Raw genomic sequence first — 27439 nt, forward strand, 5'->3', positions numbered from 1 at the left:
GGCCCTAGGAGGAAGTCACAATCTCCATCAGATCTGAGGTTACAAAGATTTTACGACTTGAGGCAACTATCATGTACACAAGGTAAGGAATGATTGATTCATTATCTTTATACTGAACCACTGACTTCACTTTGAAAAGCCATGAATTTTTATATTACTGAATTCTGGAGACTGAGACAACAGATTAAAGTATACTACACTAAGAAAATTATCAGTAAAAATTTTAAAATGCTGGCGTCATAAGTCTTTGTTCAATACAAATGAAAAGGACTGCATGAAACTGGTATGTTAATACAAGTTCTTTCTCAGTTCAGGCAACAAATACCAACATAAATCAAGATTGGTGAATGCATTGCTATCATCTCCAGAGAGAAATATTTGGGGTGGCAACAGGGGGACAAGCTAAGTATATGGGGAGGGGGCAAGCCAAACTGATATTTCCACAAATTGCCTTCACTCCTACAGCATGTTCCCCACTCCCCATTAAACAAAAAGCCTTCTGTACAATAAAGAAACCCCCTGGCCAGTTTGAACCATCCATCAAAATTGCTATTACAATTATTTAATAATATACAGTAATCCAATCAAGTCTTCTATATAGGAGTAAAGACGGGATTCTATATACACGAAATAGAAGCTGAGGGAATTTTATAAACTTTGTGGTTTTATAAAATTTCCTCTTAAAAGTACATATGATGCAATTAGGCACTTGTTTGCATGCAATTATAGAGTAAGCAAGTTCAGGGAAGAGTTTGAGAGGAGTGCAGGCACAGTCACAATTTACAGGCATATTCTAAACAAATGTAGATATACTTTAAACGCTATCATTTATGCCAGCTTCTAAGTGGGCATCACTGTTAGTATCTTCAATCTAGCTCAGTGGTCTCAAACTCAAACCCTTTGCAGGGCCACATTTTGTATTGGTGGGTACTTGGAGGGCCGCAGAAAAAAATACTTAATGTCTTATTAAAGAAATTACAATTTTGCATGAGGTAAAACTCTATAGTTTATAAATCTTTCCTTTTGGCTAAGTATTAATAATAATATTGTAATTTATAGCTAAAGAGACATATGATCAAGAAACTGTTTTATTTTACTTTTGTGATTATGATAAACATACTGAAGGCCTCAAAATAGTACCTGGCGGGCCGCATGTGGTCCCCGGGCCGCGAATTTGAGACCACTGCTCTAGCTGCTATTTCAGCTGAATTTTGCTAATATTTTACAAAAACACATAGACACCTTCCAACTTACATGACCTGTTATAAAATTATCTTCATTATGTATTTGCCTTTACAAATCAATAATAAAAATAAAATAAAATGTATATAATGATCTTCTTCTTCCCTTTAGTCATTAGGGACTTTTTAAGGAAATGCAGAACCAAAGCAAAAGTATTTCAACTAGGGAAGTGAAACACTTTTCACTCTACTAAGTTTACTGTAACTCTCAATAAATGTCAGCTTTATAATGTGAAAAAGAACAAGTCAGCCAGCTTCTAATCTCTTTAAGAGCAAAATATCTTTTTTTTTTTCCTGAAAAACTTTTGAAAAATGTCCTATTTTGTCATGTCCTTCTGAGATATAGTAATGTGTAGTGCCACCTCAAATTGATGAGTTCTGTCAGACCAACTACTTTTTATGTTTTCAGTAGAGTTTGAGCTTCTCAGCTTCATTGATTTGCCTCAAAGTCTTTTGAGAGATTTTCAAACTAAAGATGGTTAGAAACAACTTTAGGAACGGCAGTCCTTTAATTAAACTATTCTTCCTGGCTAAAATCTCCTCTCATTTACTCTACTAGAAGTCTATAGAGGTACAATTAGCAATGTTTAAGCAATGTAGCATAGAAAGTGCAAGAGGGAAACAACAAAAAAAAAATTACACAATGCATTGTAGTTTGAGCCTGACCTTAGTTTCAAGTTTATTTAAAATTTCTTATATCGCCCAATCAAACCTTCTAGGCGGTGTACAAAAATGCCAAAACAATGTGCCAAATAAAATACATTTTAAACAGAAACAGACCAAAAATTTGAATAGTGTTTCTCAACCTTTTGGCTGTCATGGATTAGCTGATTCTAGAGTTGCCAGATGGCTCTTACTTGGTCCTCCTAATCTGTTCTCATAAATATGCCAGCCAGCAGGACAGAAAATCAGCCAGTGATTTTCTGCCAGCTTAAACTCTCCAATTCCATAGGTTTCTTTGCCACAGCTTGCTATTATTCACCCCATTCTCATCCAGCACTTGTAACCTGCTTCCATCTACGAGTATTCTGGCATGCCTGGTGTCTTCTCTCTCTTCCAGCCATATGATTGAAATTTTGACCTGTAATTAAAATAGCTGATATCTGAACCACATAGGGCTCTGTAGATACATAGCCCTGCAATTCAGTTACTGTTTCAGACACTGAGCTATAGAAGGGAAGAGGCACCAGACACACCAGAGCAATAGTTAAGAGCAGCCATCAAATTAGGTTACAGATGGGCTTAAAGGAGAAAGATTTAGAGCAGGGGTGTCCAACCTTTTGGCTTCCCTGGGTCGCATTGGTCGAAAAAAAAATTTCTGGGGCCGCACAAATGTGCAAATGCTGCAGCAAGACAGAGGAGGGAGCCGGCAAGATGGTAAACACCCGGGGGCAGCATAGGTAAACAGTGCATCGCCCTCGACCGTGGCCGCACAAAATACTTCACGGGGCCACAGGTTGGACACCCCTGATTTAGAGATTTAACTAGATCCTTTTCCAGAGCAGCAACTCCTAACATAGAACCCAGCATCACATAGTTATAGTTCAGGTTCCTCTTTCTCATATGCATCACTTTGCACTTGCTCATATTAAATGCCATTTGCCATTTTGACGTCTCACAAGGTCCTCATGCAATTTTTCACAATTCTCTTGCAATTTAACAATTTTGAGTAATCAGTAAATTTAATTATCTCACTAGTTATTTTTATCTCTAAATCATTGATAGTTAGAGTTAGAGGAATACAACCCCTGGAGGAAGTAGGAGAGTTTTAAGGATTCAGGTCCTGCTGTTATTGGAGAACATTTCTTAAGGGAAATAACTTTGCTTTCTTCAAAGACAAGTAAGACTGTGAATCCTCAAACATGGGACTCCCTAGCTCCAAGTTGCCATCAGCATAAAAAGGTGGAAAACATCACATCAAGTGATGTTGCAATAGTAAACCCCAATATTTTTGGTGGCAACAGGCTTTTTTATTCTTAGAAGGCAGGTTGGAACTGATAGAGAAGATGGGGTTGGAGTTGGATTCTAAGCCCTTAATAGATTCTGTAGGAATGAACAGTCAACCTATGACCCTATCCCTTACCAATTGTTTATGTAATATATGGCCACCTGATTGTCTCTCTGAATCAGGATGATCATGTTGGATGGTTTGGTGACATTTAATCATGCAATACTTAGGGCTCCTTTTACTAAGGTGCGCTAGCATTTTTAACGCACGCACAAAATTACCATGCGCTACACAGCACGGTACACTTCTAGAATAACATCAGCTCAATGCTGGCGTTAAGGTCTAGTGCGTGCTATTCCGCGCGTTAAGGCCCTAACACAACTTAGTAAAAAGAGCTCTTAATCACAGATATTTAATCACATATTATATGATATTTTATACCATAACAGTTAATCATGAAATTAATTAAAATCAGTTAAATGTTACATCTTAATATGATACAACATTTTGACACTATCGTGGACATTTAATCACTGCAACATTATGGAGAAATTAGGTTCTTACCTGCTAATTTACTTTCTTTTAGCTTCTCCAGACCAGTAGAGGTTAACTTTACGAATGGGTATATATCTAATCATGACCAGCAGGTGGAGACTGAAAACAAAACTTTGGGACAGTATATCCTAGCCCCTCCTCTCTATTTCCCTCAGTCTGCCGAATAGCCAAGCAGAACCAAGAACTGGAAAACAACAGAGAGAAAAAAACAATACTCCGAAAGGAGTAACAAATAACATACCCAAAATGCTGTTGGAAAATGCAGAGGAGAAATTCCCGAAGGAAGAATGTCCCCACAGCTCGCCAGCTAAGCCAGCCGAGCCACAGCCGCTGTTCTTCAATTCTCCCCGGCCCTAGAAAAATACTAGAACCCGCAGCAAAAACCAAAAACTGCCCGCGCAACAGCCCCAACAACAACAACAACAGACAGGGTGGGGACCTCTACTGGTCTGGAGAAGCTAAAAGAAAGTAAATTAGCAGGTAAGAACCTAATTTATCCTTCTTTAGCACTCTCCAGACCAGTAGAGGTTAACTTTACGAATGGGACGTACCAAAGCAGTCCCTCTCACGGGCGGGACCCCCGAAGGGCCGATACCAGTACACGCTCACCGAACACCGCGTCCCGACGCGCCTGCACATCAACCCGATAATGACGAACAAAGGAATGCAAGGAAGACCAAACCGCAGCCTTACAAATATCCACTGGAGGCACGAGCGACGACTCAGCCCAAGAAGCCGCCTGACCCCGAGTGGAATGAGCCTTGAGAAACTCCGGAACAGGCTGCTGTTTCAGAAGATAAGCGGAAGCAATCGTCTCCTTGATCCAGCGCGCAATAGTAGCCTTAGAAGCGCCAGCTCCCCGACGAGGACCCGCCAGGAGGACAAAGAGATGATCGGACTTCCGGAATTCCTGGGTCCGCTGCACATAAGAGCGAAGGACCCGACCGACATCCAACTTGCGCAGCTGCCGTTGCTCAGAAGAGCCCTCCCGACCACCCAAGACCGGGAGAACCACCGATTGATTGACATGAAAAGGAGAAACAACCTTCGGCAGAAAGGAAGGAACAGGCCGCAAGACGACCCGCTCCCTAGAAAACTCCAAGAAGGGAGCCCTACAAGAGAAAGCCTGCAGCTCAGAAACACGCCTAGCAGAAGTAATGGCCACCAAAAAGACCGCCTTCAAAGTAAGGTCCTTCAAAGAACAGTCGTCCAAGGGCTCGAAAGGCGGACGCACCAAAACAGAGAGAACCAGATTAAGATCCCAAGAGGGAACCGAGGGCCGTAGGGGAGGCCTAAGCAACTTGGCCGCCCGCAAAAACCGAATCACATCAGGAAGAGCCGATAAACGCTGACCTGACACCAACCCTCGAAAAGCCGACAGGGCCGCAAGATGAACCCGGAGAGAAGACCAAGCCAGGCCTCTATCCAGGCCATCCTGCAAGAACTCCAGAATGTTAGGCAGAGAAGCGCGAAAAGAGGTCACTCCCCGCGCCCGACACCATTCCTCAAAGAGACGCCAAACCCGCACATAAGCCCGAGAGGTAGAAAGCCTCCGGGACCCCAACAGTGTATAGATCACCTTGTCTGAATATCCCTTCTTGCTAAGGCGACCCCTTTCAAGAGCCACGCCGTAAGACAGAAGGGAGACGGGTCGAACATGGGAATGGGACCCTGCATCAGAAGGTCGTCCGAGAGAGGCAGAGGAAGAGGATCCGCTACCAGGTGCCTCACCAGATCCGCATACCACGGACGGCGAGGCCAATCCGGCGCCACCAGCACCACCAAACCCGGATGGTGAACAATGCGAAGAAGCACTCTGCCCACCAGCGGCCAAGGAGGGAACACATACAACAGCCCCTCCGTTGGCCACTGCTGGACCAGAGCATCCAGACCCTCGGCCAGACCGTCCCTGCGACGACTGAAGAAGCGGGGCACTTTGGCGTTGCCACCCGTGGCCATCAGGTCCATCAGGGGCTGCCCCCAAGCCTGCACTATCAACTGAAACGCCTCGGCGCCGAGACACCACTCTCCTGGATCTAGGAAGTGACGACTGAGGAAGTCTGCCTGAACATTTTCTACTCCGGCTATATGAGAGGCCGAGAGGTCCAGCAGATGGGATTCCGCCCAAACCATGAGCAGAGCCGCCTCCTGCGCCACCTGAGTGCTCTTGGTGCCCCCCTGACGATTGACATAAGCCACCGCCGTGGCATTGTCCGACAGCACTCTGACCGACTTGCCCAGCAACAGGGAGTGGAAAGCCAACAGCGCCAGACGGACCGCTCTGGTCTCCAACACGTTGATCGACCAGGCGGCCTCCTCCGCGGACCAGGTGCCCTGAGCTGAGTGACCCAAACACTGAGCCCCCCAACCCAGGAGACTCGCATCCGTCAGGAGCACCGTCCACTGCGGGAGATCCAGACCCACCCCCTGAACTAGGTGAGGGGTCTGGAGCCACCAACGCAGACTGCAGCGCGCCAAGCCTCGCAGGGGAACCGGAACATCCATCCCGTGCCTCTGGGGAGACCACCTCCGGAGCAGAGCATACTGGAGAGGACGCATGTGGGCCCGCGCCCACCTCACCATGTCCAGGGACGCCGCCATCGACCCCAAGACCTGGAGGAAATCTCGCACCCGAGGACACCGGGACGCCAAAAGCAGGCGAATCTGAGATTGCAATTTGCTCACCCGGCCCTCTGGGAGGAAGACCTTCCCCAAGGAGGTGTCGAACAGCACCCCTAGGTACTCCAGACGCTGAGCCGGGACCAACCGACTCTTGGAAAGGTTGACCACCCAGCCCAGCGACCGGAGAAACTCCACCACCCGAGCAGTAACCCGGGAGCTTTCCTGCAACGACTTTGCCTGAATTAACCAGTCGTCCAGGTAGGGGTGTACCAGGATGCCCTCCGACCGCAAGGCTGCCGCGACGACCACCATCACCTTGGTGAACGTCCGAGGAGCCGTGGCCAGCCCAAAGGGAAGCGCACAGAACTGAAAGTGCCGACCCAAGATCGCAAAGCGCAGGAAACGCTGATGAGAGGCCCGAATGGGAACATGCAAGTAGGCCTCCGTCAGATCGAGAGAAGTGAGAAACTCCCCCGGCTGAACCGCCAGAATGACCGACCGCAGAGTTTCCATACGGAAAGAGGGAATCTTGAGAGCCCTGTTGACCCCTTTTAAATCGAGGATGGGCCGAAAGGTCCCCTCCTTTTTGGGCACCACAAAGTAAATGGAGTACCTGCCCGTGCCCCACTCCGGAGGGGGCACCGGAACAACTGCCCTGAGATCTAGCAAGCGCTGAAGGGTCTGGCGAAAAGCCTGCGTCTTCCCCGGAGTCTGACACGGAGAAACGAGGAAAAAATCCGGCAGAGAGCGGGCGAACTCCAGGGCATAACCGTCCCGCACCACCTCCAGGACCCACTGATCGGACGTGATCTCGGCCCATTTGGGGAAAAATTCGCGCAGCCGAGCCCCCACCGGAACCAAAGGGGGCGCCGGCAAGGCGTCATTGTGCAGGACGGGAAGCGGGGGAACCGGCGGCGGGATTCCCTGCCCCCCGACGGGCCCCCCGAAAGGGCTGCATGCGCTGGAAGAACCGACCCCGGGAAAATCCCGGAGACTGGAAAGAAGCAGCCCCACGCCCAGGGCGATACTTGCGAAAATCCCGCAAACGCCCCCGGGCCGCACCCCCCCGAGACGCCGGGCGGGCACGGTCCTCCGGCAGACGGGGAACTTTCGAGTCCGACAGAGTCTGAATCAACTTATCCAAGTCCTCTCCAAACAAAAACAACCCCCGAAAGGGAAATTTAGTAAGCTTAGCTTTGGACGCAGCATCCGCCGCCCAAGCGCGCAGCCACAACACACGCCTTGCGGCCACGCCAAAAGCCATAGACTTAGCCGATATCCGCACCAAGTCATATAGAGCATCTGAGAGGAATGAGGCCGCCATCTCAATCTTCGCAACCTCCTGATCCACCAGAGACCAGTCGTCAGACTCTCGATCCAAGACCCGCTCCGCCCACCGAAACACGGCGCGAGCGACCAGTCCCCCACAAATAGCCGCCTGGACCCCAAAGGCAGAGACCTGAAAATTTTGCTTAAGGATGCTCTCCAATTTGCGCTCCTCAGGGTCCCGCAAGGCAGAACCGCCCTCAACAGGCACGGTATGCCGCTTGGAAATTGCCGAGACCACCGCATCCACGACTGGCGAAACTAACGTAGCCCGATCCCCTTCAGGAATGGGATACAGGCGAGCCATGCTGCGCGCCAGCTGAAACGGCGTCTCCGGCGTTTTCCACTGCTCCAGAATAATATCCCGAATATCCTGATGCATAGGAAAAGAGCGGGAAACGGAACGGATCCCCCGTAACAGGGGGTCCCCCACACGCGGAGTCTCCGGCGGCGCGTCCTCAAAACGCAAAACCGAAGAAACCTGTTGAATAAGGTCAGGCAGCTCATCTTTCTGAAAAAGGCGCACCACGGACGCCTCGTCACTGGAGAATGGGAAATCCGACAACCCGCCGCCAGCTTCCGTCCCCTCCAGAGAGTCCTGGAACTCCTCAGAAGGGTCCAGGTCCTCCTCCAGACCGACCCGTTCCTCCGACCACAAATTCTCGTCCCACGACACCCGCGGACGCTTGGACAAGGGAGGCGGCGGAGGGGACATCACGCCAGACGAAAGAGGCAAAGCCGAAGGGAGCGCGGAGGAAAACCCACCCCCCGAAACCCCCTGGGCGCAACCGGGACCCCCAACCGCCTGAAAATAGGCTCTGCATAAAGAAAAGAAAAATTCAGGAGAAAACCCCCCCGAGGGTCCCAAGGGACTCCCTGCCACAGCAGGGGACCCAGCAAAACCTTGCCCCTGCATAGTCAAAACAGGGGGAAGGTCACCTGAGGTGGAAGACAAAATGGAGGGGCCAGACAGAGAAGATGGCGGTTTTCCCGCCAAAAAAGCTCCTTCCATAGCCTGAAGCGGCTGAGAGACCTGAAAAGTCTCAGCCGCTAAAGCAGGCAAGCCGGCATCAGCTGTCAAAAAATCAGCTGAGGGGGAATCCTCTAAAACCCGACCGTCGGCGGTTTGGGGAATCCCTCCGTGGGCGGACGGAGAAGACCGGGCTTCCCCACCGTTCCCTGCCGACTCGCGAGGCACCATCGGCGGGGAGCTCTGGGCGCCTGCAGCCGCTGCTGACGGAGCTCCTCCACCGCACCGGCCTGAACACCGCTTGCACAGGCCGGCCGCGAGTGCCTCGCGTCTGGAGCACAATGAGCACTTTTTCCCTTTAGAAGTGCTCATTGCTCCATACGCGACCTAGCTGCAAAAAAGTGCCGGTTAGTTGAAAAAATACAGTAAAATACAGTTTTCTTAAAGGGATACAACCCTCCAGACCAGCACTACCTCAGGATTTTTTTTTTTTTTTTTTTTACAGAACAGACTCCACAGGCTCTCGAAACAATATGCCTTGCTTGATTTAGGGGGCAAGGCTTACTGCTGAGGCTCCTCTAAAAAAATGTGGGGAGGTGGAGGAAGTGGGGGGAGGGACCCCGCTCGTGACCCGCCGGGTTTGACACCCCCGAGGTCGGACGAACCCCCAAACAGAGTCCGTCCAAGCTCCGTCCGGCTAAAAACAGGGACAATAAACCCCCTAAACAAATTCCAACAGCCCTACCAAGGGAGATGGGTACAGATCACTCAACACCTGCTGGAGACTGAAAGAAGACTGAGGGAAATAGAGAGGAGGGGCTAGGATATACTGTCCCAAAGTTTTGTTTTCAGTCTCCACCTGCTGGTCATGATTAGATATATACCCATTCGTAAAGTTAACCTCTACTGGTCTGGAGAGTGCTAAAGAATATGCAATTATTTAAACCATAACAATTAATCACAGATTGTGTAAAATAATTAAAATCAGTAAGTATTATATCTTAATATGAAACAAGTTTGAAGAGAAATAAGTGTATGTTGTCTACTTCAGTGTACTTAAGCCTGTCCTGAGGGACCCCCGGCCAGTTGGGTTTTCAAGAAATCCTCAATGAAAATACATGGGGAAGATTGATTTATTTATTTTAAAAATAAATATTCTGCATATCCTGCAATTCTATGTGGAGTACAATAAAACATACAAATAATAAAAAAAACTAAGGGCTCCTTTTATGAAGCCGCATTAGCAGTTTATCACGCGTAATAGCGTGCGCTAATTTGCCGGCCGCGCTAGCCGCTACCACCATCTTGAGCAGGCGGTAGTTTTTTGGCTAGCACGGGGGTTAATGCGTGCGATAAAGCCACTAACGCAGCTTCATAAAAGGAACCCTAAACATGTTACAATGAAAACAACAAAAAGCAGCATAAAAATAAAAAAATAACACCTTTCTCCTTCTGCATGCCCATCACCTCTATTATATGCAAATCTGCCTCATGCATGTTCATTAAGGATATCTTAAAAACCTAACTGGCTGGGGTCCCCCCGGACAGGTTTAAAAACCACTGGTCTACTTTATTCCGAGGTTGTGGCTATTTGTATGGATCTTCCATATTTGAAAATGGAGCTCTTTTCTTGAGTAGTCTGTTCACGGCTTTGACTTGCCCATCAGATAAGGTAGTGTGAATAATCTATAAACTAAATTATAAAAATTGCATGCAAATGCAATAGAACTTCCACAGCTGAGAAAAGCTAGACTGTATTCATGACATGCTGATTTAGATCAGGATATTTTTTTGATCCAGTTATAGCAGTGGTCTCAAACCCGCGGCCCGGGGACAAATGCGGCCTGCCAGGTACTATTTTGAAGCCCTCGGTATGTTTATCACAGTCACAAAAGTAAAATAAAACAGTTTCTTGATCAGATGTCTCTTTAGCTAGAAATGACAATATTAAGACTTAGCCAAAAGGAAAGATTTATAAACTATAAAGAGTTTTACCTTATGCAAAATTGTCATTAACTATTTTTTCTGAGGCCGTCCAAGTACCTACAAATCCAAAACGTGGCCCTACAAAAGGTTTGAGTTGGAGACCACTGGCCTATAGGAAGAGGAGATGCAAATGTTAAAAGCCTTAGCCAATAGGGAGAAGAGAAGATAGTGGATGCTGTGGATTGGGCATTTGGCCTTTATCTGCCATCATGTTACTATGTTTCTAACCATAAAGTTCTATGACATCACAATCCAGGTGCAAAGAGCCTTAGCCTATAGGAAGAGGAGATGCAAATGTTAAGAGCCTTAGCCAATAGGGAGAGGAGGAGATAGTGGATGCTGTGGATGGGCCATTTGGCCTTTATCTGCCATCATGTTACTATGTTTCTAACCATAAAGTTCTATGACATCACAATGCAGGTGCAAAGATCCATAGCCTATAGCAGTGGTTTCAAACTTGCAGCTCGCCAGGTACTATTTTGAGGCCCTCGATATGTTTATCATAATCACAAAAGTAAAATAAAACCGTTTCTTGATCATATATCTCTTTAGCTATAAATTACAATATTATTATTAAGACTTAGCCAAAAGGAAAGATTTATAAACTATAAATAGTTTTATCTCATGCAAAATTGTCATTTCTTTAATAAGACATTAACTATTTTTTTCTGAGGCCCTCCAGTACCTACAAATCCAAAATGTGGCCCTGCAAAGGGTTTGAGTTTGAGACCATTGAGTTACAATATCTGTGAGCCAGCAATACTCTGTAGGAAGAAGGCTTTTTTGTGCTTGCATGTCCTGCTTGAGACCAATAGGGAAACTACAAATTGTCAGGCGACAGCATTGAATAGGAACTGCAAACTGAAATACCAACCTTCAGCTGCATTTCCTGTATGTGCTTGGCCTTCGATAGTGGAATTTTTATGGTTCTATGTTTCAATTACACCCTCAACCATTAAGACATTATCCTCTTACACAATATGGCAAAATAGGATGAAAGTTTTGGCATTTTTTCATTCTCTTGCATAGGGTTACCAGATGTCCAGAAAAACTCAGACTTTCCAAAACCCGGTAGTTTGTCTGAGTTTTGGAAAGCTCCAGCCTCCCAGCCATGTCTGGAGGGCCTTTGAGCATGTGTGGATGATGTCACACACATCCACACATGCTCGGAGATCCTCCAGAGGCAGCCAAGAAGTTGGAAAATAAAGACGAGGCTTTTCGAGGGCAGGGCTACAGGCAGTTTGGGACAGGCTTTAGGCAGAGCAGGGCATGGCTACGGGTGGAACAGGACAGGGCCCTGTGTCCGGGTTTCTCCAGAAAAATATCTGGTAACCCTACTCTGGTATATTCTAGCCAGACGGTTGAATGACTCAGCTACACTGTCAGGAAGGATCATTGCAAGGGCAGGGAGGGAACAAACTGCAAAACAAATTTCAGTGGCGTACCTAGGCACCCGGGGCCTATTATTTTTTGACACCCCCCCCATGTAAAAAAATATTTTTTGTAATAACCATGAAACGGAATAAATGGTCAGAATAGAAACAGGCAGTGAAAATTTTCTTTTATTGAACCTCATATGTAACCATTATTCCAAACATAACATAAATTATGTCTGAATTGTCATGACATCAGAAGTACATATGGAGTAGTTGCAGGTGATGTTTGGGACAGTTCTGATTGTGTTAGTTCGGTTTTATGTGTTTTTTGAATAGAAGGGTTTTTTATTTATTTATGAAGGTTTTGTAGTCTGTGGGCGAGGTCAATAGGTTGTAGAGTTGGGGGTCAAGTGTTGCAGCTCGAATAGCTAGGAGGTTGTCAAACAGTTTTTTTTCTTTTGATGTTTTTGGTTGGAGGGTGTGTGAATGGTGCATGAGTTCTCCTATGTCTGGTTGAGGTGGATTGAATTATTTATCTGAAGAAATTAGTTACTCCCCCCCCACCATTCCACACACATTAATTCTCTTCCATTTTTGTTCCCATTATAAAAAAACACTGATAAGTTCTCAGAAAAAAAATACATTAAAATAAGAAGTGAAAACAAAGGCCCCTACAGATGAGAACATAACATAAGAATAGCTTAACTGGGTCAGACCAATGGTCCATCATGCCCAGTAGCCCATTCTCATGGTAACCAACACAGGTCATTAGTACCTGGTCAAAACCCAAACAGTAGCAACATTCCATGCTACCGATTCAGGGCAAGCAGAAACTTCCCCCATGTCTTAATAACAGAGTATGGACTTTTCCTCCAGGAATTTGTCCAAACCTTTCTTAAAACCAGCAACGCTATCTGCTTTTACCATAAGTTCTGGCCACTTCATTTTTAAGCTTAGATCTTTCCTTCCAAACAGAGACCTTGCTAGATGTCAAATATAGAAAGAACAAGGTAACTTCACAAGGACTTAGCTGTGCAGGAAATGTGAATCTCCTCATACACCCACCATATAGTGGTGCAAAGGTCTGATTTTTTCTTTCGATCACTACATAGCCTAATGCCACTTGAAAAACTGAAGGTGGACAAAGCGATGGGACCAGACGGGATCCATCCCAGGATACTAAGGGAGCTCAGAGAGGTTCTGGCGAGTCCTATTAAAGACTTGTTCAACAAATCTCTGGAGACGGGAGTGATTCCTGGGGATTGGAGGAGAGCGGATGTGGTCCCTAATTCATAAAAGTGGTCACAGGGATGAAGCAGGAAACTACAGGCCGGTGAGCCTCACTTCAGTTGTTGGAAAAATAAAGGAAGTGTTGCTGATAGAAAGGATAGTGTACTTCCTTGAATCTAATGGGTTACAGGATCTGAGGCAACATGGTAAATCGTGCCAAACGAACCTGATTGAATTTTTTGATTGGATGACCTGACAGCTGGATTGAAGACATATGCTAGATGTAATTTACTTGGATTTCAGCAAAACCTTTGATACCGTTCCTTATAGGAGGCTGTTGAACAAACTTGAAGGGCTGAAGTTAGGACCTAAAGTGGTGAACTGGGTCAGAAACTGGCTGTCGGACAGACGCCAGAGGGTGGTGGTTAATGGAAGTCGCTCGAAGGAAGGAAAGGTGACTAGTGAAGTCCCTCAGGGTTCGGTGCTGGGGCCAATCCTGTTCAATATGTTTGTGAGTGACATTACTGAAGGGTTAGAAAGTAAGTGTGCCTTTTTGCAGATACCACCAAGATTTGTAACAGAGTAGACACCGAAGAGGGAGTGGAAAATATGAAACAGGATCTGCAAAAGTTGGTTCATAGACAAAACTGCGGAAGACAAAGGCGCGCGTAGACAACTGAGCGCAAGACGGAGGCGCGTGCCAAAGAAAATGACAGTTTTTAGGGGCTCCGACAGGGGTTTTTGTTGGGGAGCCCCCCCACTTTACTTAATATAGATCGTGGCGGTGTTGTGGGTGGTTTGGGGGGTTGTAACCCCCCTCATTATACTGTAAACTTAACTTTTTCCCTGTTTTTAGGGAAAAAGTGAAGTTTTCAGTAAAATGTGGGGGGTTACAACCCCCCAAACCCCCCACAATGCCCCCACAAGGCGGTGCGATCTGTATAAAGTAAAGTGGGGGGGTTCCCCAACACACACCCCCATCGGAGCCCCTAAAAACAGTTATTTTCTTTGGTGCGCGCCTCCGCACTGCGCTCAGTTCTCCGCGCACGCCTTTGTCTTCCACGGTTTTGACCTGACACCGCAAAAGTTAGACGAATGGTCTAATGCCTGGCAACTAAAATTCAATGCAAAGAAATGCAGAGTAATGCATTTGGGGATTAATAATAGGAAGGAACCGTATATGCTGGGAGGAGAGAAGCTGATATGCACGGACGGGGAGAGGGACCTTGGGATGATAGTGTCCGAAGATCTAAAGGCGAAAAAACAGTGTGACAAGGCAGTGGCTGCTGCCAGAAGGATATATAAAGAGAGGCATAGTCAGTAGAAGGAAAAAGGTGTTGATGCCCCTGTACAGGTCATTGGTAAGGCCCCACTTGGAGTATTGTGTTCAGTTTTGGAGACCATATCTGGCGAAGGACGTAAGAAGACTTGAGGTGGTCCAGAGGAGGGCGACGAAAATGATAGGAGGCTTGCACCAGAAGATGTATGAGGAGAGACTGGAAGCCCTGAATATGTATACCCTAGAGGAAAGGAGAGACAGGGGAGATATGATTCAGACGTTCAAATACTTGAAGGGTATTAATGTAGAACAAAATCTTTTCCAGAGAAAGGAAAATGGTAAAACCAGAGGACATAATTTGAGGTTGAGGGGTGGTAGATTCAAGGGCAATGTTAGGAAATTCTACTTTACGGAGAGGGTAGTGGATGCCTGGAATGCACTCCGGAGAGAGGTGGTGGAGAGTAAAACTGTGACTGAATTCAAAGAAGCGTGGGATGAAAACAGAGGATTTAGAATCAGAAAATAATATTAAATATTGAACTAAGGCCAGTACTGGGCATATTTGCATGGTCTGTGTCTGTATATGGCCGTTTGGTGGAGGATGGGCTGGGGAGGGCTTCAATGGCTGGGAGCGTGTAGATGGGCTGGAGTAAGTCTTAACAGAGATTTCGGCAGTTGGAACTCAAGCACAGTATCGGGTAAAGCTTTAGATTCTTGCACAGAAATAGCTAAGAAGAAAAAATTTAAAAATTTAAATTGAATCAGGTTGGGCAGATTGGATGGACCATTCGGGTCTTTATCTGCCGTCATCTACTACTATGTTACTATGTTACAAGCAGCGCTGTTACAAACATATTCTGAAGGTCAATGCTAAGGTTAACAAAGTTTCCTTCCTTGGACCACAAGGAGATACTGACAAACCACTGGAAGAGATCCCAAAACAAATACCCAGGCACAACACCCAAAGACCCACTCAGTGTGTGAACCAGTTGAGTGAAGTGGACTAACTGGGGGGTGGAAATGGGCCCGGAGTTTGCTCAGCAGAATTTCCCAGACCACCTCTTCCTCTCAACACATTGACACGCTGCCACCACAACCACCATTAGGAAAACCTCACCGGATAGGCCAGCAATGCTTATAAACTTTATAAAACACATTATTATATTTTCTTATAAAGCACATATTTTAACTGAACTCTCTTGACATCCTCAGCCTTTCCATTCACAAAAATAGAAGGAAGAAAAGTTCCCATTTCCTGCTGTCTCATGTCCCCGGTCTATACAATATTTTTCTTCTGCAGACACTTCAAAAGTTTGACCAAATACTCGTTTCACTTGCATTATAAAGTACTGAGGATGCCATCTCTCCCCAATCCCAGGTCCTAAAGTCTAAGACAGTAGCGCAAACTAGTGCTGCCCGATTCAAGGGAAAAAAAAATAAATTTCAATTCGATTCAACCTATTGAATTGGTTTTTCGATTAGACTTTCCTGCCCAATTGGGTGTTTTTTTCCCAAACATCCTGATGGGTTTATTTTATAGCTTTTTCATCCCCCTTTGGCGTCTCCTAACCACACTGGCGCTGTGGTGTAAATAAAATAAAGAAACAAAAAGGACTTTTCCTCTCTCTGTTAAATCCTAGCTCACGTTTGCGGTCTAACACCAGCTCTGGCAGGATACACATTTCAAATCTGACATATTGTAATCACAAAACAAAAAATAAAATTAGTTTTTCTACCTTTTGTTGTCTGGTTATTTTTCAAATCTTGCTGGTCCAAGGCTCTGATTGTCTTCTGATAACTTGCTTGCCAGGGTCTCCTTCTTACTTCTTTCTGCATGCTAACCATCCATCTGCCATCTCTGTCCTCCCCGTTTCCCTTCCCTCCCCAGGAAGTCTGGAATCTTTCCTTTTTTCGTCTCCCTCCACAGATCCATCTTTTCTTAACTACCCTTTCATATAGCATCTCTCCCTCCTTCCCCACCACCCCAGGGTCCACCATCTCTCCCTTTCTTTTCCCAACTACCCTCCTATCCAATATCTCTATCCCCCCTCCACACCATCCCTTGTGTCCAACTTCTCTCACTTTCTGTTCCTTCCCTCCATAAAAACCATGGTCCATCATCTCTCTCCCTCTCCTGTATTTTCAGACCCATTATTTCTTCCCACCCAAAGTCCGGCATATGCGCGTCTCTTTGAACCCCCCCTTCCCTCCGTGTACTTCTACACCAGGGGCTCCCTCTTAAAGGTCCGCATCCCACCCCTGAAGGCCTATCCCCCCCCCCCTTGAAGGCCTGTCCTCCTCCCTTGAAGACCTGCCTGTCTGTCCCCCTTGAAGGCCTGTCCTCCCCTTGAAGGCCTGTCCCTCCCTTGAAGGCCTGCCTGCCTGTCCCCTCCCCTTGAAGGCCTATCCCCCCTTGAAGGCCTGCCTGCCTGTCTCCCTGGCCTTCCAGTTCCCCCCCCCCCCCTTGAAGGTCTGCCTGCATGACCCCCCTTGAAGGCCTGCCTGCTTGTCCCCCTGAAAGGCCTGCCTGCCTGCCTGTTTCCCCCCCCCCCTTGAAGGCCCGCCTGCCTGTCCCCCTGGCCTGCCTGCCTGTCCCCCCCCCTTGAAGGCCTGCCTGCCTGTCCCTCCCCTTGAAGGCCTGCCTGCCCGCCCCACCCTGAAGGCCTGATGCCCCAACCCATCCCAAAGGACCGCTCTCCCCCCTGGCCTCCCCGCACCACCTACGGTAGAGAAGCAGCCCGCAGCAGGATCACGATGCCAGTGATCCCTGCGCTGCTTCCTCCGCCGCAGTCCCGCCCCTCCTCTGAAGTCTCCATCTGAAGTACTCTACTGAAGTCTACATCAAAGCTCACTCCAGCCCATCTTAACCATCCCAGCCATTGAAACCCTCCCAAGCCCATCCTCAACTGAATAGTCCATGTACAGGACACAGGCCATACTGCCTGCCCAGTACTGGCCATAGTTCCTTCAATGTCTGCCCATTATTTTCTGATTAGAGATCCTCTGTGTTCATCCCAAGCTAGTTTGAACTCTGTCACCGTTTTCGTCTCCACCACCTCCCTCGGGAGCGCATCCCATGCATTAACCACCCTCTCCGTAAAGAATTTCCTAACATTACTCTTGAATCTACCACCCCTCAACCTCAAATTATGCCCTCTGGTTTTACCATTTTACTTTCTCTGGAATAGATTTTGTTCTACATTAATACCTTTCAAGTATTTGAACGTCTGAATCATATCTCCCCTGTCCCTTCTTTCCTCTAGGGTATACATATTCAGGGCTTCCAGCCTCTCCTCATATATCTTCTGACACAAACCTCCTACCATTTCCATCGCTTTCCTCTGGACCACTTCAAGTCTTTTTATGTCCTACGCCAGATACGGTCTCCAAAACTGAACACAATACTCCAAGTGGGGCCTCACCATCGACCCTTGAAGAGAAGCATCAACACCTTCTTTCTTCTAATGGTCCCACCTCTTTCTATAAAGCCTAGCATCCTTCTGGCAACAGGCACCGCCTTATCACACTGTTTCTTCACCTTTAGATCTTCAGACACTATCACCCCAAGGTCTCTCTCCCCATCTGTCCATATCAGTCTCTCATCTCCCAGCACATAAGACTCCTTCTGATTTTTAATCCCCAAATGCATTACTCTGCACTTTTTTGTATTGAATTTTAGTTGCCAGATATTAGACCATTCTTCTAACTTTTGCAGATCCTTTTTCATGTTTTCCACTCCCTCCTCGTTGTCTACTCTGTTACAAATCTTGGTATCATCCGCAAAAATGCAAACTTTTCCTTCTAACCCTTCAGCAATGTCGCTCACAAACATATTGAACAGGATCGGCCTCAGTACCGATCCCTGAGGGACACCACTACTCACCTTTTCCTCTGAGCGAATTCCATTGACCACCACTCTCTGGCATCTGTCAGTCAACCAGTTTCTAATCCAGTTCACCACGTTGGGTCCTAACTTCAGCCCTTCAAGTTTGTTCAAGAGCCTTCTATGAGGAACCATGTCAAAGGCTTTGCTGAAATCTAAGTAAATTACATCTAGCATATGCCCTTGATCCAATTCTCCAGTCACCCAATCAAAAAATTCAATCAGATTTGTATGGCACGATTTACATTTTGTAAAACCATGTTTCATCGGATCCTTTAACTGATTTGATTGTAGAAATCTAACTATCCTTTCTTTCAGCAACGTTTCTTTCAGCAACGATTATTTTTCCAATAACCGAAGCGAGGCTTACTGGCCTGTAGTTTCCTGCTTCATCTCTGCGATCACTTTTGTGAATAGGGTTCACATCCTCTCTCCTCCAATCCCCAGGAACCACTCCCATCTGCAAAGATTTGTTGAACAAATCTTTAATAGGACCCACCAGAACCTCTCAGCTCCCTCAATATCCTGGGATGTATCCTGTCCAGTCTCATCGCTTTGTCCATCTTCAATTTTTCAAGCTGTTCATAAACACTTTCTTCCGTTAATGACACGGTATGTACTCCACTCTCATGTGTAACTTTGCAAGATAATCTCGGTCCTTCTCTAGGATCTTCTTCCATGAACACAGAACAGAAGTATTTATTTAACATGTTTGCTTTTTCCTCATCACTCTCCACATACAGATAGCTGGTGGCTGGTGGATATGAGGATTGCTTGGTCACTTGCCTGCCTGGTGCGAAGGTGATGAAGTTCACTCGTCATCTAGATAAGATTTTAGATATTGCTGGAAAGGAGTCTGCTGTTTTAGAACATTTGGGTACAATGACATAGAGAAATGTGGTAGGGAGGTTCTGGAAGCCAAATTTAGGCTCTTTAGGTAGGAAGTTAAAATCCAAAACCTCCAAGGTAGCATTTTCAGAAGTGCTCCCTGTTCAATGTTTAAGACCAAAGAGACAGGGTAGAAACCATATCACAAAGATGGGATGGAATGAATTGGTGGAGGTGTAGTATTATATGTTAAGGAGAGCCTTGAATCAAATGGATTGAAAATTCTACAGGAAACACACCTTAGAATCCCTATGGGTATAAATTCCATATATAAAGGTGTAAGGATAGTGATAGAAACATGCCATCAAACGCCTGACTAGGATGAATGGATAGATGCTGAAATGTTATCAGAAATTAGGGAGGCTAACAAACTGGGTAACAATAATAATGGGTGATTTTAACTACCCTGATATTGACTGGGTAAATGTAACATCAGGGCATGCCAGTGAGATAAAATTCCTTGATGAAATCAAGGACTGCTTTATGGAGTAGCTGATTCAGGAACCGACAAGAGGCAAAGCAATTCTAGACCTATTTCTTAGTGGAGCACATGAATTGGTGCAGGATATAATGGTGCTGAGGGCCACTTGATAACAGTTATCACAACATGATCAGATTTGATATAATCATTGGAATAAACATAGTCAGATAAGTTCACACAGGAAATCTAATACAACAGAATTTAACTTTAAAAGAGGAGACTATGATAACATGAGAAGAATGGCAAAAAAGAAACTTAGAGGAACAGCTGCAAAGGTCAAAAATATACATCAGGCGTGAATGTTATTCAAAAATACCATCCTGAAAGCCCAGACTATATATATATTCCATGCATTATAAAAGGAGGAAGACCAAATGGCAGCCGACATGGTTAATGAGTGAGGTGAAGGAAGCTATTAGAGTTAAAAGAGAATTCTTCAGAAAGTGGAAGAAGGATATGACTAAAAATAAATGTAAACAACACAAGGAAAGTCAAGTTAAATGCAAGTGCTAATAAAAAAGGCAAAGAGAGACCATGAAAAGAAGATTGAGCTGGAAGCAAAAAAACAAAGTAAAAAACATTTTTAGATATATTAAAAGCAAGAAGATGGGAAGAGAATCAGTAGGACCGCTAGACAACTGAGGGATAAAATGGGCTCTCAGGGAAGATAAGGCCATACATGAGATATTAAATAAATTCTTTGCTTCAGTTTTCACTGAGGAAGATGTGGGGGAGTTAATGGTGGCAGAAATAGTACAGTAAAACCTTGGTTTGCAAGCATATTTCATTCTGAAACATGCTTGTAATCCAAAACACTCGTATATCAAAGTGAATTTCCCCATAAAAAATAATGGAAACTCAGATGATTCATTCCCCAACCCCAAAACTTTAATACAAAATACTGTACACTCCCGCACTATACACGCACTACACTCCCGCAGAGAGAGAATCACCATCGGCTCAGTTGTGATGATGTGACGCACATATACTATATGTACTCGTATTGCACTCATTTATCAAGTTAAAATTTAATAAAACGTTTTGCTCATCTTACAAAACACTCGCACACCAAGTTACTTGCAATCCAAGGTTTTACTGTATTTAATTCTGATGAATCAGAGAAACAAAAAAATCTCTGTAATGCTGGAAGATATAATGGGTCAATTTGACAGAATGAACAGTAGAAAATCCCCTGGACCAGATGATAAACATCTCAGAGTGCTGATAGAATTGAAAAATTAACTTGCAGAGCTATTGTTAGTAATTAGTAATTTATCTTTAAAATCCAGCATAATATCAGTATGCTGGAAGGTGGCCAATGTAACGCCGATTTTTTAAAATGGTTCCAGAGGTGATCCGGGAAATTATAGACAGTGAGTCTTCCATTGATGCTAGTTAAAATGATAAGAGTATTATAAAGAACAAAATGACAGAAAATATACATAAGCATGGATTAATGAGAAAAAGTCAACATGGATTTAGGGCTCCTTTTACGAAGCTGCATTAGGACATTAATGCATGGAATAGCGTGCGCTACATTGCCCCGCGCGCTAGACACTAACGCAAGCATTGAGCTGGCATTAGTTCTAACCGCGTAGTGTGTGGTGTAGAGTGCGGTAATATCCTGCGTGTGCTAAAAATGCTAGCGTACCTTAGTAAAATGAGCCCTTAGTGAAGGGAAATCTTGCCTCACCAATCTTCTGCATGACTTTAAAGAGGTGAATGGACATGTGGATAAAGATGAGCCAGTTGATATTATGTATTTGGATTTTCAAAAGGCATTTGACAAAGTTCCTCATGAAAGACTTCTGAGGAAATTAGAAAGTCATGGGATAGGAGATTGTCTAATATGGATTAAGAGCTAGTTGAAAGACAGAAAACAGAGTAGGTTTAAATGGTCAATATTCTCAGTGGAGAAGGGTAAATAGTGGGGTTCACCAAAAATATATACAGGAATGAGAAACAACAAATTAATCTCACAAAAATACCTTTCTCAAAAACTTATTATTGAAAGTTTTTGAGAAAGGTAAATAGTGGGGTTTTCCAGGGGTCTGTGCTGGGACCATTGATTTTTAACATATTTATCAATGATCTAGAGATGGGAATAACTAGCGAGAATTAAATTTGGTGATGACACAAAATTGTTTACACTGTTAAATTGCAAAATAACTGTGAAAATTGCAAGAAGACCTTATGATAATTAGAGACTGGGTGTTAAAATGTCAGATGATGTTTAATGTAAATAAGTGCAAAGTAATGCATGTAGTAAAGAGGCAGGGTTCCACGTTAGGAATCACTACCCAGGAAAAGGATCTAGATGTCATCATTAATAAATTGAAACCCTCAGATCAATGTGTGGTGGCGGCTAAGAAAACAAATAGAATGTTAGAAATTATCAGGAAAGCAATGGAAATCAAAGATGAAAATGTTATAATGTCATTGTATCATTCTATGGTACAGCCACATCTCAAATACTATGTGCAATTCTGGTTACCCTATCTCAAAAAAGATATAGCAGAATTAGAAAATGTACCGAGAAGGGCGATGAAAATTATAAAAGAGATGGGATGACTTCTCTATGAGGAAAGGCTAAAGCGGCTAGGGCTCTTCAGCTTGGAGAAGAGATGGCTCAGGGATGATATGATAGAGGTCTATAAAATACTGAATACAGTAGAAAGGGTAGATGTGAATTGCTTGTTTACTCTTTCCAAAAATACTAGGATTAGGGGGCATGTGTTGGAGCTACTAAGTAGTAGATTTAAAACAAACCTTAGAAAATATTTCTTCACTCAACTCTGAAATTTGCTGCCGGAGAATATAGTGAAATCAGTTAGCTTAGCAGGGTTTTAAAAGACTTGGATAATTTCCTAAAAGTGAAATCCATAGGCCATTATTGAGATGGCTTGGAGAAATTCACTGCTTATTCCTAGGATAAGCAGCATAAAATCTGTTTTATGACTTGGGATCTACCTAGGTACTTGAGGCTTGGGTTGGCTACTGTTAGAATCAAGATACTGGGCTTGCTGGACCTTCAGTCTGTCCCAGTATGGCAGTTCTTATATTATGTTCTTACAATTCAAAATCAAGTAGCATAGTAAATGATGGCAGATAAGAGATGTGAACAGGCCATCCTGTCTGTCCAACAAGATGGCCAGAGCCGTGCCTGCTAAGTAACAACAATGACAGACAGACAGACTTTGAATATACTTGAACAACGGGCTAATCAACTCCACACAAAAAAAAAACCAACAACACTCTAAAGAGGTCCCATGTAGCGGCAGGTGAGAACAGACATGTATATATGGCAAGATGATTCAAAAGCTTATGGAAAGTTGCTGAGGTACTGTTTCACATCCATCTGGCTCTGTCTTTATGTCACCCACACATAAGGATTCACAGTTTTGCTTGTCCTTGAAGAAAATTATATATTATTCAGCACCTTAAGGTACTTGATATTCTTCACATGGTAAAAGTACCGGTCACTGTTGAAAGCCATCTACTTGCTGCAAAAATAAGCAATTTCATATTATTCTTTTAGATCTCATATTAACAAAATTATTGAACCGCATAAGTTTCATAGTGACTATTACAAACTATTTATTCTCCAACCACAAACAACAAGCCTCTTTTTCTACAGTAGGCAGGAAGCTTGTACCAATATAAAGCAGTCACTGCGAGCCCTAGTGCTTCCATCCCCATGCTTATCACAATGTATCCTACTCCTATTCTATTTACATGTGGAGGAGCATTTTCAAAACAAACATCTAAGTCTGATTTGGATGTTTCAGGCAAAGCGACTAAATTGGAAGCACAAAAAAAGGCTATTTCTGAAACCCAAACTGCTAGACGTTCAAATATATATTTTTTGAAAATAGTCTACTTAGACATCTAGGTCACCGGAATGTCTAGACCACCAGAATGTCCAAAGTTATACCCTATTTTTGACCAAAAAATCATCCAAGTTGGAAATGTCCAAATGAACTGGACGTGGGAGGGGTCAGCATTATGATGGACTGACTCCACAGATATGCCCACAGAGCAGTGAGGCACCTTAGAGGGTATTGCTGTGAACTTCACATAAAGGGTGCCACATATACTTCTCATCATAACCCCCTTAAAAGTTGTAATGAGCCCCCCCATCAAACTCCCTCAAAACCCACTATACCCACCTGGCTATTACCCCATTAGCCCTTATGTTTACAGGTAGTACCTATATGGCAATAGAGTAGGATTATGGTGGGCTTAAACTTTCCACCATAAATGTGGGTAGAGTGGCTTATAGGTCTGGGTTCTCCTCTCTATGGTTCATTAGCCTATTTAAGACACCTGTGTGATGCTCTAGTAGGCTTTCCCATAGGAGATGCTGCTGTTCTACAGACAGGTATGTACTGTTTCATTTAGATTTGGGAGTGTGGGGTAGGAGGGAGGTCAGTGACCACTGAGGGAGTGTAGGGTGGTCAGTAGTTAATACGCCCAGTGTCCATCTGGTCAGTTTGGGCACCTTTTAGGCACTTAGATGCTTCTAAATAGGTCTAGCCTGAAACATCTAAGTTTCATCCAGGACATCCTGCAAAGCTTTTGATTATAGCTGCAGGACGTCGAAGTCTAAGGCTGCTGAAAGCCCACCCATATCATACCTCTTTACTCTCTGGACGCACAGTGGGTAAAACATCCCACAAGACATCCAGGCAATGAGTTTTGATTATCAGCACTTGGACGTTTTGGGGATAAAAACATCTAAGTGCTAACTCGGGCACTTTTTTGGACATTTGAATGTTTTGATTATGAGCCCCATAGTGTTTCTTTTATTTATGTATAAATCTTTGGTTTTAATTCAACATTTTTTTGTTTGCAGGGTTTCTGCTTTATAATAAAGATGATGGATACCAGTTACAATCAAAGTCAAGATGCCTTGCTCCGTTACTGGCAACCAATAGAATATAGGGTTTCTGCCCTTGTCTTCTACAGCTTTATTGTCATAATTGGATTTTTTGTTAACATCACTGCTCTGTGGGTCTTCAGTTGCACCACAAAGAAAAGAACAACTGTGACTGTGTACATGATGAATGTGGCATTTCTTGATCTAGTTTTTATACTTTTTATACCTTTTCACATGGTCTACTATGGAAAACAAATCTGGCCTTTTGGAGATATTTTCTGTCGGATTCTTGGGGCACTCACAGTGTTTTATCCTAGCATTGCCTTATGGCTTCTTGCATTTATCAGTGCTGATCGATACATGGCTATTGTACAACCTAAGCATGCGAAAGAGCTTAAGAACATCACCAAAGCTGTGGTAGCCTGTGTTGGCATTTGGGTAATGACCATAGCGTCCACCACTCCTTTGCTGTTTGCCTACGATGATCCAGACAAAGCTTTCAATTTTACCACCTGCTTCAAAATTTTTGACATCATCCATTTGAAAACCAGTAATGTTTTACACTTTGTTCGTTTGACCTTCTTTTTCTTTATTCCACTCACTATTATGATTGGATGCTACTGTGTCATTGTGTACAGTCTTGTACGTGGTAGGACTTCCAAGCTAACATCCAAGGTGAAGGCGAAGTCCATAAGAATCATCATTACTCTAATTGTGCAAGTGCTTGTCTGCTTTGTACCTTTTCATGTATGCTTTTTGTGTCTCATATTGCAAAATGGACAAAATCATTATAGTCCCTGGGGAGCCTTTACAACCTTTCTCATGAATCTCAGCACCTGTTTGGATGTTATCCTTTATTACATTGTGTCAAAACAATTTCAAGCCAGAGTCATAAGTGTCATACTTTATCGCAACTATCTGCGAAGCGTACGCAGGAAGAGTTTTCACACAGGCAGTGTAAGATCACTGAGTAATATAAACAGTGAAATGATATAAATCAAGAAAAGGGACTTTACCTGGTAAAAAGATTTTTACCGTACTCATTCTGTGCCACTATGCTAGGGAATGATGTTATCTATAAGCAAACCTCTCAAAGCATTTTTACAAAGTTCCAAAACTGCTAATCATGTATATTGCTTGTTTCTTAGACCTGTACCTTACAATTTCTTACTGAAGGCATGTCTCATGAGTTGCTTTTGTGAAAATGTTTCCTTTTGGGCTGCTGTGTGTTTGAAAAGAAGCTGTTGATATCCTGATTGTGCATTAACTAGTTGATACAAAATATGGAATCCACAGTCAAGTTTAAAATTATATAAAGTTGAAACATTTCAATTTTTTTTCTTTAAAACCTTCATGTGTAATCTCTCCTGAAATTGTGCATTAAAATAATGTAGAAGACAGGAAAAAAAGTCAGACAATCAAAAGTAAAAAACACTATAAAAATTCACAAATTCATGGCAGATATTCAATTTATTTATAATAAAGGCAAAACAAATAAAAAAAAGCTTCAACAGTAAAATCGAACAAGAACGCTCAGGTATGCATCATTTCTTTGCCTTTTGCCTCATATCAAATGTAGAAAACTGCCATACATTTGTTATGTAAACAAGGCCAACTTACCCTATTTTTGATACCAATGTTAATCACAAAAAAACCTAGAATCTGCATAAATACAACTCTAAACACTTTGTTGTTCAGAATGGAAAGACCATACAGGTCTTTTATCTGCCAACGTTTACTATGTTACTTTGTAAGTGTAAAATTATGGAAACATCATAGAAGTAACAAAGTTCTACTGTAGTCACACCTAACTATTCAGAATACTGAAATTTCCTTAGATCAGGGGTAGGCAATTCCAGTCCTCGAGAGCCGGAGCCAGGTCAGGTTTTCAGGATATCCACAATGAATATGTATGAGATGGATTTGCATGCACTTTCTCCTTGAGATGCAAATCTATCTCATGCATATTTATTGTGGATATCCTGAAAACCTGACCTGGCTCTGGCTCTCGAGCACCGGAATTGCCTACCCCTGCCTTAGATCATCAAAATTCATAAATATGTCTTTAAAAAGCAAAATCATAAATTCATTCAGTCCTAGCAAAAAACAAACAAACCAAGAAGCACAGTTACTTACCGTAACAGGTGTTATACAGGGACAGCAGGCATATATTCTCACATGTGGGTGACGTCATCTATGGAGCCCCAGCGCGGATAGCTTTTCAAGCAAACTTGATTGAAGTTTCAAGTTTGCTACACTGCACCATGCATGTGCATGCCTTCTTGCCCACTAGAGGGCGTATCCCCACCTCGTGGTCCTCAGTCCATAACCAGCAAAGAAGCCATCCCCGGGGAGGAGGGCGGGTTGTGAGAATATATGCCTGCTGTCCCTGGATAACACCTGTTACGGTAAGTAACTGTGCTTTATCCCAGGACAAGCAGGCATGATATTCTCACATGTGGGTGACCTCCAAGCTAACCAAAAAAGGGCAGGTGGGAGGATGGCAATTTAGGAAAACAGGTTACGTAACACCGACTGGCCAAACCGGCCGTCGCTTCTGGACAAAGTGTCCAGACAGTAGTGGGAGGTGAACGTATGAACCGAAGACCAAGTGGCAGCTTTACATATGTCCTCCACAGGAGTAGACCGGAGGAAAGCAACAGAAGCTGCCATAGCCCGGACCTTATGCCCCGTGACTCGACCATGGAGCGTGAGACCAGCCTGAGCGTAGCAAAAAGAAATGCAAGCAGCCAACCAGTTGGACAAGGTGCGCTT

At 44.2% G+C, this 27439-nt stretch overlaps 2 protein-coding genes across 6 annotated transcripts in view; one reads left to right on the forward strand and one right to left on the reverse strand.

The window, feature by feature from the left end:
• GPR18 (G protein-coupled receptor 18) lies at positions 1-25998 on the forward strand. Its single transcript, XM_033949115.1, has 2 exons — positions 1-82; positions 24641-25998. Exon 2 carries the CDS (start codon positions 24662-24664, stop codon positions 25658-25660), a length of 999 nt encoding a protein of 332 aa, XP_033805006.1. The 5' UTR covers positions 1-82; positions 24641-24661; the 3' UTR covers positions 25661-25998.
• Positions 1-27439, reverse strand: part of UBAC2 (UBA domain containing 2) — a 579805-nt gene that overhangs the window by 430198 nt on the left and 122168 nt on the right. The gene's annotated exons all lie outside the window — the stretch shown is intronic.

The sequence above is a fragment of the Geotrypetes seraphini genome, chromosome 6 (assembly GCF_902459505.1).
Source record: "Geotrypetes seraphini chromosome 6, aGeoSer1.1, whole genome shotgun sequence".
In the NCBI taxonomy this organism is placed as follows: Eukaryota; Metazoa; Chordata; class Amphibia; order Gymnophiona; family Dermophiidae; genus Geotrypetes; species Geotrypetes seraphini.

Coding starts and splice junctions, on each gene's coding strand:
- GPR18 (XM_033949115.1), top strand. CDS start 24,662: ATGATGGATACCAGTTACAATCAAAGTCAAGATGCCTTGCTCCGTTAC.